This window comes from Python bivittatus, unplaced genomic scaffold (genome assembly GCF_059951505.1).
Source record: "Python bivittatus isolate LINGU-HERP-01145 unplaced genomic scaffold, Pbiv_v1 ctg000610_np1212, whole genome shotgun sequence".
Lineage (NCBI taxonomy): Eukaryota > Metazoa > Chordata > Lepidosauria > Squamata > Pythonidae > Python > Python bivittatus.
The window spans coordinates 22,558,119-22,577,626 of record NW_028277088.1 but is presented as its reverse complement, the minus strand read 5'-3'; the positions used below and the strand labels follow the sequence as shown (position 1 = coordinate 22,577,626).

Genomic DNA, 19,508 nt, shown 5'->3' with positions numbered 1-19,508 from the left:
TTTTTAAACTGCAAACTTCCAGATGATCACTAGACAGCAGTACATAATTTTTTCTCTATTTCCCTATTTCTCTACCCAACATTAGGTAGCCTTAATAATTTGAGCTGGTAAGCTTTTCCCTATCCCTGGCATCAATTATGATGCTTAATCCCACTCCCCGGCTATATCTCCCTCCTGCCTAGCTACTGTATAAGGAACTCTGGACTGTTCTTGAGAACATTTAGAAAGTAGATAGAAAGGGTTACTAATTAATGCCAGCCCTAGGTTCAGATTCTGCTTTTATCCTGCATTTCTGTTGGCTACAGAAATTTCAGCAAAATGGGGACAATAGGGACACAGAAATAATTTTCTATAAACATCCTCACAAATGACATACAATTTAATGTAATCTTTTCCTTTGTGGCAGTTACACTGTGGACCAGAGAGCCCCTGAACACTTTTGACAGGATGTGGCCCTTGAAAGGCATCATGAATACTTTGTTTTATAATGGAAGAAGCCTGGCTAATATCATTGTACTGTGGAGGTAGTTGTTAGAGTTGTGCAAAAGTGCACCTTCAGGGGGGAATAAAAAAGGCCAAAACAGCTATTGCAATTGTGCAACCAAAGCCCCATCCCTTGGGGTGGAGCTCAGTCATGGAGGGCTTCAATCATTTGACTTTTTGAGGACCCAACTGGATGTGTAAGTTTGGAAATGGTTCAGAAGGGCTTCAGGCCTTGCACAAATACAACACCTTTCTGCTATACTGTAGAGCGATCCATCTTTTCTCAGGTTTCCATGTGCGCCTGAAAAGTGCTGTGGCTAATTTCACTTTAATTAATCAGTTCCTTAAAACAGCAACATCTTTTCTCAATGCAGTAACAAATAAGCAACTATACTGCAACACTGAGCAATGCTTAGAGCTATTACCTTTGCCATCATTTGTGGTATGTTGGTTATGAAGCATGCTAAGACTGCTGAAATCAATGAGAATGATTGCATGTTATTTGCATGTTCCAATACTGTTGAATACTCTTGGCAGCTAATTACTAAAATGCAAGGCCACACGAATTAAAACCATTTAATTTAAATTAACATTTAATTAAAGTTAAAGTCCTGGTGAAACAGAAATCTACTAGCTGTTTTAAAGGCAATGCACCAAATGCAGCTCCGGAAGAAGCGTCGCAGACACAGGCCATTCAAAGAGCGGGGTACTTCTGCACAACCGAAAAAAACACGAAAAAAATGAAAACCGAAGGTGGTTCATAACGAGAGAGGCCGGTCCTCAGCCTGCCTCACCACTGCCCGTGTTGCCAGTCTACAACTACCACCAGAAGAACGTCCAGAAATCAGGGCGCGCGCCAACCCTCCTCCGGAGTTTTCCAGTCTCGCTATCGCCGAGGCTCGCGCTGCTCCAACCCCGCAAGCCCTCCCGTGGTCACCCCGTCTTCGCGCGCTCGCCGATTGGCTGCTGCGCATTCTTCGTCAGATGGGCAGAGATCGAGCCAGCAGCGGCGCGCTCCGCCTTGGGACTGGCTCTGAGGCGAGAGCTGCGAGGCGCGTCCTGTGCGGCTGAAGGGATGGCGGAGCGGAGCTGGTTCGAAGCGGGGGGTTCTCTGCTGGAAAGGGTCGCGGCCGGCAGCCCGCTCTCCCTGCTTCTGGCCGCTTCTGCTTTTGCTCTGAGCTTGGGCTACTTGTTGCAGCTCGGCTCTCGCCAACAGCGACAGTCTGGTAGCAGCCGGGTGAGTTCGGTTGGATGGCGACCGCGTCGGCGGTGCAGCCTTTTTTGTTTAGAGGTGCGGTGCAGTTTAGGAAGGGGAGGGCTTCGTTTGAGTTCCCCACATGAACTCTAGAGGCAGGCGCTCTGATGTGATTCGGGGTGCAAAGGGCCGTCAGAGGATGTGCAGATGCGACAGCCTCTCTCTCTCTCTCTGTCCTTCGCGCCTTCAAAACGAAAACTCTTTTTTGTTCCCAAAATGAAAAAAGCAAGGATCTCTTGAACCTTTCATTGTACAGTAGAAGCCTGTCCTCAACATTCCCCAATAAAGGGGAAAGGATGGCCGGATGGCTTTGTTCATTGTGATGTCTGGCCATGTACACATCATCTGGCTCCAATTTGCTGCCCTTCCGATGTGTTGGGATTATGACTTCCAGAATCCTCAGCCAGTGTGGCCATTAGGCACTGGCAAAGGTGATGAGCAACCAGCCTTTCTTCCCAATTTACAGCTTCAGTTTCTATCCCCTTTCAGGCTACAAGGGTGGTAGATTTCAGTGGCAACTGCAGGTCTGAGCATTTTGCCACACAGACCAAAATGAAACGCATTTGTCCCCCTTTCCTGCACTGGAGCATCAGAAGTGGGCGTTGTGGGGCTGCTATGTAGCGGCCATCTACTGTGACCATCTCTGCTTAGCAACCACAAAGCTAATTGTGAATGGGGCTAGAGCCAGTGGCCACAATTTTTACGTTCTTAGCCAAAAGTTATGGACCCCAAATTAAAATGCTTACTTGTTATATTGGTAACTTATTCATCTTAAGCATCATTGGCGCACTCTTGATCTGTCCATCTAGTATTATTTTAACTCCTCCTTCAGTGACAGTGGTCAGTCCTCTGATTTGCTTGGGTGAGTTCCATGCAATTTTGTGTGTGCTTAAAGCCTCCTCCAATCCTAGTTTTGTTTGTTAAAACTGTTACCTTCCTAACAGTCAGATTTAGTATTTCTTTACTCACCCAAAGTCTAGCTTCCATGGCAAAAGGAAGTAGGAGATACAGTACAGCGCTCTTTTGTTAAAAACCAATCTGGTTGAATGTGTACTGGTCTCTATACAGCTATAAAAATAGTCTCTCTCTCTCTCTCTCTTTCTTTCTCTTTTCATCTGTAGAAGTATCCACCTTACATTCCATCAAATATCCCTTTTTTGGGACATGCAATTGCATTTGGAAGAAATCCTATCCAATTTTTAGAAGATGCCTATGAAAAGGTGAGTCTAATTCTTTTCCGCTATTAACAATTGTTCAGTAATAATACAATTATTCAAAATATTTAAACCGTAATATTTGTTTTGGATAACTGAAAGAACTACTGAGTCCATGTAACTGAATAATGATAAAACTGTAGTTTCATAGATATATATCAAACAAATGTAAGAATATTGATGTTATTCATTATGGACCATAAAAGCAGAGTAACATGCTTAATCTTTTTCCCACTTTATATCTTTCCCCAAATGTTTGCAGTTCCAGGGTTTCATTTGGGGATGCATGTGAAATCTGACAAAAACTTATTCCTAGGGCAGTGCAGAGCAAGGTGATAAAGCAATGTGGACTATGGAGGCAACATATGATTTGCTTTGCTGAAGTGAGAAGGTGGCAGTTTGCCTCAATGCAGAAATCAGGTGGCTTTGAACTGCTTCAAGCCAATGTTGCAAGGGGAAGCTGCTCCTAGCATTCTCCTCCAATGCTCGCCAGAGTACTTCAGGACTGGATGGCTTAGGACTACCTGCTGTACAAGCCAGCGGTCCCCATCATAGAGGGAGGTCCAGGGTGGCCCTCTCCACTGGGTGGTCTGAAGCCATCCCGTCTATCAGAATGTTGGGGTCTGTAATGTTCCACAAAACCTCTGACTGCAGGGTAGATGTTGCTTCTTTTGCAGTACTGCCTAGACCCTTTGGCGATCACTAGCATATGCCACTCACCTTTCTTGACTGCTTCAGGCTGGCTCCCTTTGGCATGCACTGCAGATGATTACCCAGTCTGCAGGCTCCCTGCCTCTGGAACATGCTGCAGGATAGCCTGAAGCGTGCCGCAGAGTCACCTGGCTTGGAAAACTTTTGGTGCTCAATGTAGGGCTCCAGGTTGGGTGGCTTCAGAAAGCACTGCAGGAGAGGGCTCTCTCAGGCACCTTCTTGCAGTGCTCGCTGAAGAAGGCTCCTTTAAACTATGTGATCTAAATCAGTGTTTCTCAAACTTGGCAACTTTAAGATGTGTGGACTTCAACTCCCAGAATTCCCCAGACATCATGGGAGTTGTAGTCCACACGTCTTAAAGTTGCCAAGTTTGAAAAACATTGATCTAAACCATAATTTAACTAAAATAAAAATATGTGAAATCAATATTTTATTGACAAGGTGAAAAAGAATGACATGGGCACCAAATAGTCTACATATGGCTATTATAATTAGAGCAAGGACCATTCCAGTACATTGGTAACTAGTCAGACGCTTCCAGCTAATTATGCAAAGGACTTTGATTTCAAAATGACAAGTTAACTGAGGATGTAGTATTGAGCATCACTATTTGATCATGTTTTCTTTTGTCACATGTTTTACGTATTTATTTTGTCACTCCCATGTGAGTGGAAATACTCACTACAGTGCATGCAATCCTGCTACAAATTCTGTTTTTCTTTGTTTCCTTATTTTCTAACTCCTCAATTTCTCCCTTGCAGTATGGGCCTGTATTTAGCTTCACTATGGTGGGAAAGACCTTCACCTATCTCGTGGGCAGTGATGCAGCTGCTCTCTTGTTCAATGGTAAAAATGAAGAGTTGAATGCAGAAGAAGTGTATTCACGGCTGACCACTCCTGTCTTTGGCAAGGGAGTAGCTTATGATGTACCCAATGCAGTACGTATATTGTTACATGAATTGCTTGTTGTAGCTAGAATTTCAGTACTAAATCATATAAATAGAATGTAAAAATTGACACAACAGATTAGGTTTAATTGTAAAAGAACATTTTTCTTCGAGATCTCTAAGCACATAGGTTGTGTTCACAAAGAGCTCCATTTGGAAAAAGTAAGTAGGCTGGATTTGAGATGAGAGGGCAGTGTGTTCAAGGGCATGGCTTCTACCTTCCCAGTCAGTTGTTTTCTATTTGACGGAGCAATAGATCAAGAAAAATTGGTCTTGGAAAAAGGTAAAGCGGCATTTATTTAATTAGTCTTTCTGTCTTCTTGGGCTTTGCAATACAGAACAAATGTATTGCAAATACAAATTTGCCTACCCTGGTTTAGTGGTTCAAGACTGTGGGTTCTAGGCCTGCCTTAGTCATGAAAGCTGGTTGGGTGACTTTGGGCTACTCTCAGCTGATGTAATAGTAAGTGGGAATGGCCTTGAAAGACAGGAGGAAGAGTTGCAGACTAGGCATTGATCAGATAAGGAGCAGCTGAGCCTGAAGAAGGAATGGGGACATGGCAATGTCTCAGAAAGGACCCTCCCTAGTTTCATGGGCTGTAAAGGTGAGGGGGGAGAGATGTACTTTTAGATTTGCAAGTTTCTGTTAATGTAACCAGTAAAGATAGAGCTAGAACTTCTGGATGTGCTTTTTTTCTGGACTACCTCGCAAGGCTGACAGCTGGCGACTTGAGCTGGGCTGGGTGACTCTCACTCTCTCTCAGTCCGACCCAGATCACAGGGTGGTTGGGAAAATAGAAGGCAGGAGTATTAGGTATGTTCGCTGCTTTGCATTGACTAAATATTAAAAAAAAAAAAAGCAAGGTTAAAAAAAATGCCTGTAATTCTGGGAATTTCGATTCTAGTGCCCCAGGCAGACAGTCTGAGGAAAGCTACTAGAATCCAAATATTTTGTTTTGAAATTAATATTTTGTTTATTTTCAAGGTATTTTTGGAACAGAAGAAGATGCTAAAAACTGGGCTGAATATAAATCAATTTAAAAATCATATATCAATAATTGAGAAAGAGACTATAGAATACTTTAAAACTTGGGGAGATAAAGGAAAAAGAAGTAAGTATACTGTTTGAGAAGATTTACATTTAGACTATGCGAATTAACTTGATCCGACCGAGGAAGGGAGATGTGGTATCTTATGCAGAAAATGTATGCCATGCCAAAAAAACTCAGAGTTGTAATAACGATACCAAGTCCAAACTCCAGGAAATTCTGCTAGTTGCTTTCTTGCTGCATTATATCTGGCAGATGGCACTAGTTGTCTCTGCAGAAACTTGGTGAAATTCAGTTGAGATCATGACTGCAGCTCTGTGAATAGCAGATGGAAGTCATGTATTATGTTCATGGCTCATGAGAGAGGTGGCCCTGAATGCTGTTGTGGATCTGTACTGTTGTGTGATTGAGTGCGGAGGCAGGCTGGTTCTTTTGATTTTGGGTTGGCCTTTGGCATTCCCCATTAGATAGAAAGCAGTCTTTGGCTAAAGCAGTTTGCCAGGGGTGCTTTGCCAGGCCGGATGACTTATTGTACTGGTGTTGTCAGAACTGAAGTGCTTTTTGGGTCTGTTCTTTGACAATGAGGGATGGAAAAGAAGAAAGTCAACCTAGCCCTTCTCTCCCCATCCTCTGCCCTGCTCCAGGACTTCTGTTTCCTTTCTATCCTGAAAGTCCTATCAAGGAATCTTCATAAAAAATTTAGATCGACCTTTTTGTATTCATCATATTAATTTAATTTTGCAATTCTAAAAGTAGACTGGAAATAGTAATCCTAGGCTTTTGAGTTATTGTCTTTCTTTTAACGTATTTTTCCTTGTTGAATTTCACAGATTTGTTTGAAGCACTTTCAGAACTAATCATTTTGACAGCAAGCCACTGTTTACATGGGAAGGAAATAAGAAGCATTCTCAATGAGAAAGTAGCACAGCTCTACGCTGATTTGGATGGGGGATTTACTCATGCTGCGTGGCTCTTACCAGGGTGGCTGCCTTTACCCAGCTTCAGGTACTTAGTTTGATCAGCCGAAAATATTATTAATCAAATAAATATATAATGGTATGTGGGAATTATCTTTGAAGACAGGAAGAAGAGCCTCAGCCTAGACAACAGTCTGATAAATGAAATTTGAGTCCAAAGGAGGAGGGGTGGCAAAAGCATCTCAGAAGGGATCCTCCCTAGTTTTCAGGAGAGTAAAAGTGAGGGACGGGAGGCATACTTTCAGACTTGCAAGATTCTGTTAATGTAACCTTACAATAAACACAGAGCTAGTACTCCCAGTTGTGCTCCTTGTCTGGACCACCTCGCAAGGCTAACACATATTATTACAATTTTTTCTTGTTTTCTCACCATCATGTTCTGAGTTCTGTGTAAGGGTTATCTCTCTTTAAGCCCAGCATTACTTCAGGACAGAATCTAGTCTTCCCCAGTTGAACTGCAAGGTGCTGTCAGTTTTGCCCCTTCGAATCTTAGAAACTTGTTTTTCAAGTACCATATATACTCGCAGATAAGCCCATCTGTGGATAAGCCGACCCTCGAAATTTTTGTATGTTTTAATTTTCACAATTGGTTTATCTGCAGATAGCATATTTTTAATGGTAAAAAAGAATTACCGTATATACTTGCGGATGAGCTGAAACCAATTCTGGGATTGTATTTTGGAACCTAAAATTCTCAGCTTATACAGTATGGTAAATCTGTAAATGAAAAACTCTTCAAAACTCTCAGTCAGGATTGAAAGATGGTTGTAGGGACTCTTGTGTCTTTTCAGTTATTCTTAGATATAACTACTTCCCATCAGCATAGATCACTGTTTCTCAACCTTGGCAACTCCCAGAATTCTGGGAGTTGAAGTCCATAAAACTAAAGTTGCTAAGGTTGAGAAACACTGGCATAGATTGTGGTCAGTTCGTCAAAGGTTGCCTGTTAACCAGTGTTTGAATAGAACTGTGATTGTACCATGTCTACCATTTGTAAGCTGGAAGAATAGAATATAAGGGTTGGAAAGAATCTTGGGGATCATCTAGTGCAGAAGTTAAATGCAATTGAGCAATAGAGAAAGCAGCTAAAAAAAATCTATAGGAACCTCCAGAATAAGCAACTAGATGAGAATTTTATCCAGTCTGCTTAGGTTTACCTTAAATTATAGAGTGCAGGCAATAAATTCAAGTACCAAAGTGTAATGGGTCAGTTCTCCAAATGCAAAAGAAACAAAAATCCTGAACCAGGTTGGGAATTGCAGATCAGGCAATGGATTGCTTTCAGTAAGTAATTGCTAGTTTCTGGCACTGCCCTACAGTAGCCCTTTTTCAAATTTGATATATCTTTTGTCTAGTGCTAAAAAAAGAACTTAGGGGGAAATGAAAAGTTCAAAAGTATTATCTGCAAAATCCAAGGCTTTCATATTTTACAACTTGTTTTTAATTTCAGATGCAGAGACAGAGCCCATCATAAAATAAAATCTATTTTCTATGAAGTAATTCAGAAACGACGACAGTCTTTGACAAGAGAGGACAACATGCTGCAAACACTACTGGATGTTACTTACAAGTAGGTGAAAATATTACGACGTCTCCGATAAGGGTTACTGTAATCCTAATAGGAATAAAAACAGAACTGTGTGAAAACTTATACAATGGATCAGAAATCAGGACAGGATTCAGAACTTTGATCTATAAGATGCAAGAACAACTTTGAGATGTAGTTTGTTGTGCAAGAGAAGTAGCATGAAACTGAAATTGAAAACAAAAACATCAGTAATCTCCAATACATGTTATATTCAGTGAGAAAACTATTGTCTTGATTCCAGAATGAATCTGGCTGGGGCTGGTACAGATGATCCTGTACCATACGATGTTTGGGGGATTTATCTTAGTGTATAGTACTTTATTCAGGAAACATGGTTAAGTGAATAGTTTAGCATCATTTATGAATTTAGTCTCTGGGCTCCCCACATATTAAACTGTGACCGTCTGGTACAGACAATATGTCATCATCCAGATTTTAAGCCTGCAATTGCCATCATCCCTCATCATTAGCATGTTGTCTAAGTCTGATGGAAGTTGGAATTCAACATCTGAAGGACCATGCGTTGCCCGTTCCTGAAATAAAGCATTTACAGTGGTACCTCGGTTCACGAACTTAATTCGTTCTGTGACTCTGGTCGCGAACCGAATTGGTCGTGAACTGAATCAAATTTTCCCACAAGGTTCAATGTAAATACGGTTAATCCGTTCTGACCCCTCCGAATTTGGTCGCCAACTGATTTTTGATCGCGTCCCGAATCAAATTTCCCCATAAGGTTCAATGTAATTACGGTTAATCCGTTCTGAACCATATGTTGTTTTTTTTTAAACCGCAAAAATATGACACAAAGTACAGCACGAAGAGAGAGAAAGCTAACCTTGCTCGAGGCGACTTCTGGCGTGGAGGACAGGAAGACGGGTGGGGAGGCGGATATTGCTTGGAGGGAGAGTCCCCCTCCCTACAGGAAGCCGCGACCACGTGTCACGGGAGGGAAAATGGCCGCGGATTCTGTTCGTAACCCGATCCGGTGTTCGCGAACGGAGGCAAAATTTTCCAACCAGAGCTGTTCGTGAACCGAATTGTTCGTGAACAGAAGCATTCATGAACCGAGGTACCACTGTATCTTATAAACTCAGCAGCTACTGTTGCCAGGAGCCTAAACTTCTATAACAGGAAAACTTTGATCCAGGCTGAAAAATTTTGAAAAGATGCTTTGTCTCTACATAACAATATTTAAAACCTTTGCATTCTAAAATGGTATTTAAACAAATCACTGTCTGGAAAGACTTGTTAAGACATTTAGAAAGAAGACTGTTATGTTTTTATTACTCCGATTACTCCTGCAATCTCCAGTATTTTAAATTTGTAAGCTCCTTTGATTGAACTCAGCAAATGTAGAGGAAAGACATAAATACTTTTAATAATGTTGACATCTGTGCTGAAATTCCATATTGTAAACTAATGTGGATTTGTCTTAGAATTTGGGGATTGTCTTTCTCATTCTGATGTGCTATCTATATCTTGAAATCCAGAGATGGTCGCCCTCTAACAGATGATGAAATTGCTGGGATGCTTATCGGATTGCTTTTAGCAGGCCAGCATACATCTTCAACCACCAGCACTTGGCTTGGCTTCTTTTTGGCTAGAGATAAATCAATACAGGAACAGTGTTATGAGGAACAGAAAACTGTGTGTGGAGAAGATTTACCTCCACTGAACTATGATCAGGTTTGTAGGCTTTGTTACTCCTTTTCAACTTACCAATGTAGCCTTCAAATGTATACGTGGAATGAGAGCTGATTTGGATTAGCGAGATAATATATACTATTCTAAAATTTCCAAGATTTTTCAAGTATGGATCTTAAGAGCAAAAATATATTAAACAGAATAAACTCTCATATGACAGGGTTTCTAAAAGTACTTTGAAAAATTGCAGAATATATTTGTATGATTTGTCTTCTTCATTTATATGCTTAGCAAAATGCCTGAGAGTGTATGTCCAATGCCTTTTTTAAATTTTTGTGTCTGTAGATTTTGCAGTGAATATTAATTATGTACGAAGCACATCTGTCTAATTTTGTATATTAGTATCAATACTACCAACAGCTGATTTCTATTTCTTTGCTTGATTATGCTTGATTTTTGCTTGCATTCTTTTGAATGCAGTATTAAGTCATAAGCAGCTATTACCTTCATACTTGTGGCAAAATTATTTGGGTCATTAAAGTTATTTGCAATATCAACTACAAGTATATATAATAATGGGTTATAATTATATATATATAAAGAAATATTCTGAATAGTTGAGAAATTGTAAGTATTTTTTTTCTTAGGTCAAGGATTTGAATTTGCTGGATCGTTGCTTGAAAGAAACATTAAGACTTAGACCACCTATAATGACCATGATGAGGATGGCTAAAACTCCCCAAGTAAGAAACTTTGTTTATATTCAGTGTATATTAAATTGGAATAAACGCAGAAGGTAATATTATAAAGGTAAGCCCTAAATTAGTATGTAGTAACTCTGTCTTAACACTTAATCATAACTGGAGTAAGAAAGGGAATAATTCTACATTTTCCATCTTTAGTTAATTATTGTAGGCAAATGAAGTTCAGTATTACGCATACTGACTCAATACATTCTGCTATAAGCCTATTTTACTTAACTTGGCACTCTCTTCTAAACAGAATTTTATAGAATTACATTATTAAGTTGCAGTTTTATGGATGATTCTGAGAATAGGTTAGTGAGAACAGTACATCTATTACGACTTTCTTCTGAGTAGAAATATTTAAGATTGGTGTTTTTTTTAATATTGTTTAACATCTACTTAGCTTCAGTAGTCACTTTGTGGATAAGGTAGTCCTCGACTTGTGACCATTCATTTAATGACCGTTCGAAGTTATGACGGTGCAGAAAAAGTGATTTACGATCAGCCCTTGCACTTACAACCATCACAGCGTCCCCGTGGTCAAGTGATCAAAATTTGGGTGCTTGGCAACTGGCATGTATTTATGATGGCTGCAGCATCCCAGGGTCATGTAATCGCCATCTGCAACCTTCCCAGCTGGCTTCCGACAGGCAAAGTCAATGGGAAACTGTGTGATACACTTAACAACTGCATGATTCGCTTAACAACTGCAGCAAAAAGTTGAAAATCGAGTGCAATCACATGATGCTTTACTTAATGATCGGACTGTTTAACGACAGATTTTCCAATCCCAGTTGTGGTCATAAGTTGAGGACTACCTGTAGAATTAACTTACAGAAATACCTTAAGCATGTGATGTAAAATGTGTCTCCAGACACATTATGTGTATTAGATGACAGAATGCTTATGTTAGAAAATAAGAGATTAGGTTGATAAAATAGTACATATCATATTGTCTTAAGATTGATGAAATGAATTTTCCCTGTATGCTTGTCTTGAAATATTGATTAGATTTTATCCCTTCATTTTTAGTGAAATCAAGCCAGCATACATACCTAAAACTCCTGCCTTCTCTTTTCCCGTGAAGAGAGTGAGCAGCCCAAATAAACCTAAGATATGTTCACTGGCATTTGAATGTAAAGATTCTTTCCTAGAACTATTAGCTGAGAATTCCCGGTCTGTTAGAGATTTCCTTCCTCTCTTTTATGAGTTGGTTCTGATACCTACCAGAAAAGAGTCGCCTATGTTTCTTAAATAGCACTCCAATTGGCTGGTGTGGGTCTTCCGGGCTGTGTGGCCGTGGTCTTGAAGTTTTGTTTCCTAACGTTTCGCCAGCACCTGTGACCGGCATCTTCAGAGTGCAGGAGCACAGACAGGAGCAGTTCTCTCTGTGCCCAGGGTGAAGTGACCCTTCTGTGGGTATTTATAGAGATCTGGGGGGATGGGGGTGTGTGGGTGGGGTTGGGTTACTGAGTGGCTGCTTGTTTTGGTGTCAGCATCTGTGTGTATTTTCCTGGGGATTAGGCAGGGTTTTTTCTTCTACTGAATTGTTAACGAGGGGCTGCTGGGGGTGATTAGCAAGTTCATTGTGTGAACTGTTCACATGTCCTGGTGGTTGAGCTGAGTTCGTTGACCTTTTGTAGGCTGTATTTTTCAGGATTGGTAGCCAGGTTTTGTTGATTTTTAGACTCTTCTCTTTTTTATTGAAACTGTGCTGGTGTTTGTGAATCTCAATGGCTTCCTGGTATAGCCTGGTATAGTGGCTGTTGGTGTTGTCCAGTATCTCTGTGTTTTCAAATAGGATTTTGTGTCCAGTGTACTTGAGAGCATGTTCAGCTACTGCAGATTTTTCTGGTTGCTGTAGTCTGCAGTGTCTTTCGTGTTCTTTTATCCTGGTATGGATGCTGCGTTTTGTGGTCCCGATGTATACTTGCCCGCAACTGCATGGTATGCGGTATACTCCTGCAGCGGTGAGGGGATCCCTTTTGTCTTTTGCTGATTTTAGCACTTCTTGTACTTTTCTGGTGGGTCTGAAGATTGTTTGGAAATTGTGTTTTTCCATCAGTTTTCCCATGCGGTCTGTGACCCCTTTGATATAGGGCAGAAATACTTTATTGGTGGGTGGCTGTTTTTCTTCTTCAGTCGCATGTTGCTTTCTTGGTTTGATGGCTCTTATTTCATTCTTGGAGTAGCCATTCGCTTGTAGGACCCAATTAAGGTGGTTAAGTTCAGAGTTTAGGAATTGGGTTTCGCGGATCCGATTGGCACGATCCATGAGGGTTTTGATAATGCCTCTTTTCTGATGTGGGTGGTGGTTGGAGTTTTTGTGTAGGTACCGGTCTGTGTGGGTGGGTTTTCTGTAGACTTTGTGTCCTAATTTGAGGTCTGGTTTGCATATGACCAACGTGTCTAGAAATGGAAGTTGGCCATCCACTTCTTTTTCCATGGTGAATTGTATATTGGGGTGGACGCTGTTTAGGTGGTTCAGGAACTTCTCTAGGTCTTCTTCATCCTGACTCCAAATTGCGAAGGTGTCATCCACAAATCGGAACCAGACTGTTGGGGTAACACACAAATACACACAGATGCTGACACCAAAACAAGCAGCCACTCAGTAACCCAACCCCCCCCACACACACCCATCCCCCCCCCCAGATCTCTATAAATACCCACAGAAGGGTCACTTCACCCTGGGCACAGAGAGAACTGCTCCTGTCTGTGCTCCTGCACTCTGAAGATGCCGGTCACAGGTGCTGGCGAAACGTTAGGAAACAAAACTTCAAGACCACGGCCACACAGCCCGGAAGACCCACACCAGCCATCGTATGCCGGCCGTGAAAGGCTTCGACAATACAGCACTCCAATTATTTAAGCACTATTAAACACTATGTTTCTTAAATAGTGTTCCAACTATTTAAGCACTCTCAAGACTTTGGAAGCACCATCAGATGTTGTGCTAGAACCCATAAGAAAACTCAGGGAATACTTGTGCAAGATGAAACGTGAAAAGTTTGATGAGTTGCTTTCTGGCTTCATCTTTGCTATTTTTATTATTGACCTTGCTCATAGTCAGTCATGCATTTGTCACCTCCTCCTTGGACCACTGACACTTTCTAAGGGGAAATTATTGTTGGATCTTAATGAAGCTAAGAACCTGTGTGCTTAATAATTCTTAGCAAATATTCTTTAAAAAATCTTGCTGAATAATCCCCTTTATGCACTCCATAGATTGCCAACTCTTAATGTATCACCTTAGTAATTTAGGCATGAAAAACCTTTACTTTTATATTGTCTTTTGCCTTTAGACTGTTGCTGGTTATACAGTTCCACCTGGTCATCAAGTTTGCGTATCTCCTACTATCAATCACAGACTTAAAGACTGTTGGGTGGAAAATTTAAAGTTCAAACCAGATCGTTACCTTCAAGATAATCCTGCAGCTGCAGAAAAGTTTGCATTTGTGCCATTTGGTGCTGGTAAATTTATTTATTTATTACATCTGTATGTCTCCAATTTCATTGCAATGAATGGTTGTTTGCATGTATCCTTGGAGCTGGCTAGAATTAGGTGAACATTATCCAAAAGCAGCAAAACAACCTATGATTTGAATACCCATAAATTGGACTTCTTGGGCAGAACATTCATTGTTAGGAAAAAACCATTTACCATGTCCAAAGCATGGTCACAACTGCTAATGTGGCAAGTATTTAAACAATCTTTGCAAGTTAAAAACAGTGCCATTAAAAAAAGTTGCTCTTCTGTTGAAATCAGTGATGTAAATACATCAGCTCTAATGTTTGGCATCGTTAAATAGAGCCTGTATGGGACTACAGGGGAGAGGCTAGACGCTTGCGGATCAGCAGCTTTCCAGTTGCCTGGTCGCACGCTGCCTGTGCAGCTCTTAACAACCAAAACCAATCCTGGAGATTTCCCTCATTTCCAATAAGCTTGTGTTTTGTTGCACACACACAAAACACACAAAGTGGCCTAAAGCTATCCTCCAAAAAGTGCAGGGCGAGAAGCAATTAAGATTAAATTGAATTAGCTGCCTATAGAATAAAGTGTCCTATTTATAACATTAATTGATCTCTCTCTCTCTCTCTCTCTCTCTCTCTGCATATCCCCCATATATATAATAATAACAAAAACAATTCACTCTGTAGGTTATCAGCAGCACCTAGGGGGAGCAGCTTATCTGGTCAATTTTAACCTCCTTGTAACACAGAATGCATCTATAGAAGATGAGTGTCTGCTGTTGCATCTGCCTCTCCATCCATGAATTTCACATCCTTTTTCTAGAATTCTTGTGAGGCAGAGATAGCAGCTTCCTTTCAGTACGCTACTCTTTCAAAGACTATTCATGAGAGCAGGGTGGGGGGAATAATTTTCTGTTAAAAATGGAAACTATAAACTCAAGGTCTATGTGTGTGGTTTTTTTTAGGTCGTCACCGTTGCATTGGAGAGAACTTTGCATATATTCAGATTAAGACAATTTGGTCAACACTTCTGCGTTTATATGAATTCGATTTAGTGGATGGATACTTTCCTACCATAAATTATACAACTATGATTCATACACCTACTAATCCAATAATTATATACAAAAGGAGATCACAAAATAAGACACATACATTGTAGAGAAACTCTTCTAGATCAGCTAAAGAAGAGGTTGATCAGTGCCTGTAATGTAATTTGTGAAGAAATTTGAAATTTTGCGCTACAATTTGCCCTGTTTTATTTCATGTTTCCATAACCTGAACGTGTTTGAGCTTATTTTGCTTTTTGTTAAAGATCTTACTAAACTTAATTTCAGAGGTTCAAAGATAACAAATGGATGCAAATAGATTCTTTAGAAACATAAGATGTTTCCATATCATTTAAATATGGAAAAAAAGTAACACTATCATTGAATACTGAAATACAAAGCCAACTTCAGATTATTATAACTTTGTAAACATTGGCATAGTGGACTTCTCTGTGACTAACAAGAGACTCCTTCAAGGACTGCTGCTGTTAACATATTTTCCAGAAGTGATATTGTTTCTTCTTAAAATCAAATTTTAATCATTTTTTAAAAAACAGAGTTTTAAAATCACTGAGGAAAAACAAATCTTGTTGCCTTCATCTCAAAGACTGTGACTCCTGAAGCCTAATATGATAGGTTAATATAATGCGCAGTCTGTTCCAAGTATCATATGGAATATTTGCTATTACATACGTCATCTCTGTCTGAAGGATACAGCAATAAAGCCTTCAGGATTTTTAAAATATTAATTTGTTAAGGTGATTAGTGAGTTACTAGTAGCTCTTTTGCAGAAACTTGGAATGTTTAGTCTTTGTTACATGGTGACTAGGAGTATTAATTGGTTATGGTGATTAGTGAAATATTAGCAGCTCTTCTGCAGAAACTTGGAATGTTTAGTCATTGTTATGTGACTAGGGATATAGAATATTATTTGTATAATGGAAAAAAGTTGTCATTTGACCTTCAATAATGTTTTTAATTAAAGAGAGTGAAAGTTGATGAATATAACACTTGTCAATATGTATCATAACCAACTAGGATTTTAGTATTTCAACCTGATTCATCCCCACTCTAATTCTCATACGTAGACACAACAAAGTCCTTTATCCACTTTGTGGCAACAAGCTTCTGTTGACCTTAGCCTACTGAGCCTAACCCCAAGAAACCTACTCTGAAGTTCATGCTACGTGAAAAAGATGAATGCTACAAAACTAATAGTTTTTGCTGTGAAGGACTGATAAATGTACCACAGTGGATGTCAATGCAAGTAAATGTATTAGAGCTTTTAAAACAAAAATTTTATCATTTAATTAGAATACAAAAACCCATTTTAAAATAACTTCAGACATGTATTAAAATGATGAAATCATCTTTATTTCAGCACTTTGACAAAATACCCATAAAATCCAAAACTTCTACCTTTACAAAAATAGGTCTCTAGAAGTGATATTTCTCTCTGCGATTCCAGTAGCAAATAGAATAAAATTGTGAAAAGTCCTTCACTTAGACCTTATTGGAAAAAAGTTGTGCTCCTGGAGCTATGCACTCAGCAATTTCAATACATAAAGGTTTCACCCTCTCACCCATTTGATAAATACACACTTCAATAATTTAAGTGTTTAAATTAGCATTCCACAAATATACATGAAATTTAATGATCCGGCTCAAACAACCACAGAAAGTGCCTATATACATAAGTTCTAGCCTTTGTGACATGCCAGCAAGGTGAACTGCATACAATCATTGAGCTGTGTTCATGTTGGTCCCACAATATATACATTATACAAAAGCACAGCAGCAGCATATATTTGCAGAAGGCATTTCATTTGATGTTACAATTGGTGGCAAAAATATTTCAAAGATTATCTTCGGCTAGCGGAGTGCAGCTGAGTTTGCGAAGCAGGTGCTGTGGGGCAGAAAGACAAATATTCACAATCTGAGACCTTTTACAATCAATATAATGGCCGGTGAAAGCAGCAAAACTGTAGTGGAACTTAATGTGAGTCACAGACCAGGGAACAGCAGTTAAAAGAACAGTGATATCTACCTGACTGCACATTGCCGAGTCTTCTTTGTAGGGACTCCAGACGATTAATATAATCTGTTAAAGCCCTATCGGGATCGTAATTCTGCAGCTGAGAACATGCAAGGGAAACTGGGCTGAAATCAGTATGGATGCTCTGATACCTTAGAGTTGAAAGAGAAGCAGGTAAAAATGTTGATGAAACAGACCGTTGCAGAATATCTGGCAGTTTACAAATCCTAAAAATAAGTAAAGCTGATTTCCTAGATATCATGAAAGTAAATATAGTGGTACCTCGGGTCACGAACGCTTCTGTTCACGACCAATTCGGGTCACGAACAGCTCCGTTCGCAAAATTTTGCTTCCGTTTGCGAACGCCGGATCGGGTGATGAACAGGATCCGCGGCCATTTTCCCTCCCGTGACACGTGGTCGTGGCTTCCTGTAGGGAGGGGGACTCTCCCTCCAAGCAATAACTGCCTCCCCACCCGCCTTCCTGTCCTCCACGCCAGAAGTCACGTCGAGCAAGGTTAGCGTTCTCTCTCTTCGTACTGTACTGTGTGTCATATTTTTGTGGTTTAAAAAAAAAAAAACATGGTTCAGAACGGATTAACCGTAATTACATTGAACCTTATGGGAAAATTTGATTTGGGTCGCAACCAAAATCGGTTGGCGACCAAATTCGGAGGGGTCAGAACGGATTAACCGTATTTACATTGAACCTTATGGGAAAATTTGATTCGGGTCGTGACCAATTCGGGTCACGACCAGAGTCGCGGAACGAATTAAGTTCGTGAACCGAGGTACCACTGTATACTGTATACTGTATTGCCCTGAAGTAGCACAGCCTATCAATTTAAACTTACCAGATATTTTTCCTGTTCAGAGACTTTAAAACAAACCCTTACATGGCATCACTGATATACATCTTGAAGAAAAGTTCACAATTAAAGATTCAGCATGGGAAATGGAGGCTAGGGTGCATTAAAAAATATTCTGCGATTATTTCAATTGCATTTGATATATGGATTATTTTGAAGTTTTTCAATCCTTTTGTTGAGTAGCCAATTGTATCAATACAGTAGCTTTCAGCCCTGAAAATATACTAGCATAGTCTTATAATAACATTCCCATGGTATAGTACCAGTCACTGGGCAATATATTTTTATCAAGACAGTATTGTTTTAGAGTTTTTCACTGAATGATCACTATTAGAAATATTCCAAGAAACCAGTACATCTGTTGAAAGTGCTTCCCTACATACCCAAAGCAAGGAGCTGTGCTGGTTTATTTCCTTGGTTTCAGCTCCTTTTACTGTGTCAGATATTGCTATGGAGAGTTTCCCCATCTTCAGCAATTACTTTTAGTGATACAAAACAAGATTATGTTGGAGAACTTTTTAGCATGCAGGAATCCTCCCACTATAAATCAGATTAGTGAGATAGTAGGATATCTAGCCTAATCCAGCACAGGCCTGAGATGTATATAGCACATAATGGAACAAAGCAGTTTCATAATCCAAAATTAATACATGGGCAAAAACATATTTTCCAGGTGCAAGCTGTAAGAATTATTTTGCAAACCGATAAAACCTAGCATTGGATAGTATGCTGAATTGCAAAGGTTCACATCAAAGTATTTCCAGGATTCAATTTCCAGAGTAGCCAAGCATGTGCTTCTAGAGAGCTAATAAAAAAATAATCATAATCAAACAATAAATGGTAATAATCTCTCTCGCCAACAGCATTTGATATTCAGAAGGCGTGTGTGTGCTCTAGCAACCCAGGTCTTTGAAATGCAGAAAATGAACATACATCAACATTTACCTATGTTGGTAAGAAAAAGGAGATCTGAGGGATTCTAGCTCTGATCTGGATCTATAAGCAGCAGCTCTGGGTTCTCCACATAGTTCCAGACTGCCAGGAAATGAATCAGACCGTAATTCGTTACCTACACAAATAACAAAAATTAGCTTATTTTAGAATATAGGCAGCTTTCATTAATATTTGGCAGACTGATTCATGAACTACACTGCCTTCATGTATGATGGAACCATGGTAAGTGTAAGTACACCACTAAAAATATGTATTTTTTTTATTAACCAGGAACTGAAAGCAGGGCTCTTCCAAGCAGAATCAAAGTGCAATATCTAGGCTTTTCTTTGGCTTTGATTCAGAGCCTACCGACATTCTGACAGCTTCTCAATTTTTAGAGAAAGACGTTTTTGGCATAGATACAAGAATTATGAGAGTGCAAGATTTTATTAAAACATGCCTCCAATGATTACTACTGTTAGCCAAATATGTGTTTTGAACTCTCCTTAGCACCTTGGCAAAGAATAAACATAAG

General features: G+C 39.9%; 2 protein-coding genes across 8 annotated transcripts in view; one reads left to right on the top strand and one right to left on the bottom strand.

The window, feature by feature from the left end:
• AKAP9 (A-kinase anchoring protein 9) overlaps positions 1-19,508 on the bottom strand; it is a 154,356-nt gene that overhangs the window by 23,889 nt on the left and 110,959 nt on the right. For 6 of the 7 annotated variants that reach the window (XM_088150545.1, XM_088150541.1, XM_088150543.1 and 3 more), the window contains 3 exons: positions 18,986-19,109; positions 17,185-17,324; positions 16,490-17,043 (listed from right to left, as the gene is read on the bottom strand). In XM_088150545.1, coding sequence (XP_088006671.1) covers positions 17,000-17,043; positions 17,185-17,324; positions 18,986-19,109 — 308 coding nt within the window. In that variant the 3' untranslated portion in view covers positions 16,490-16,999. Of the gene's footprint in view, positions 1-8,204; positions 8,252-16,489; positions 17,044-17,184; positions 17,325-18,985; positions 19,110-19,508 lie in introns of those variants that run through there. The other variant, XM_088150542.1, reaches the window with a different exon arrangement.
• Positions 1,449-16,135, top strand: CYP51A1 (cytochrome P450 family 51 subfamily A member 1). Its single transcript, XM_007430591.4, has 10 exons — positions 1,449-1,720; positions 2,860-2,958; positions 4,425-4,601; positions 5,596-5,722; positions 6,490-6,664; positions 8,087-8,206; positions 9,715-9,910; positions 10,516-10,611; positions 13,920-14,088; positions 15,054-16,135. Exons 1-10 carry the CDS (start codon positions 1,559-1,561, stop codon positions 15,248-15,250), a joined length of 1,518 nt encoding a protein of 505 aa, XP_007430653.1. The 5' UTR covers positions 1,449-1,558; the 3' UTR covers positions 15,251-16,135.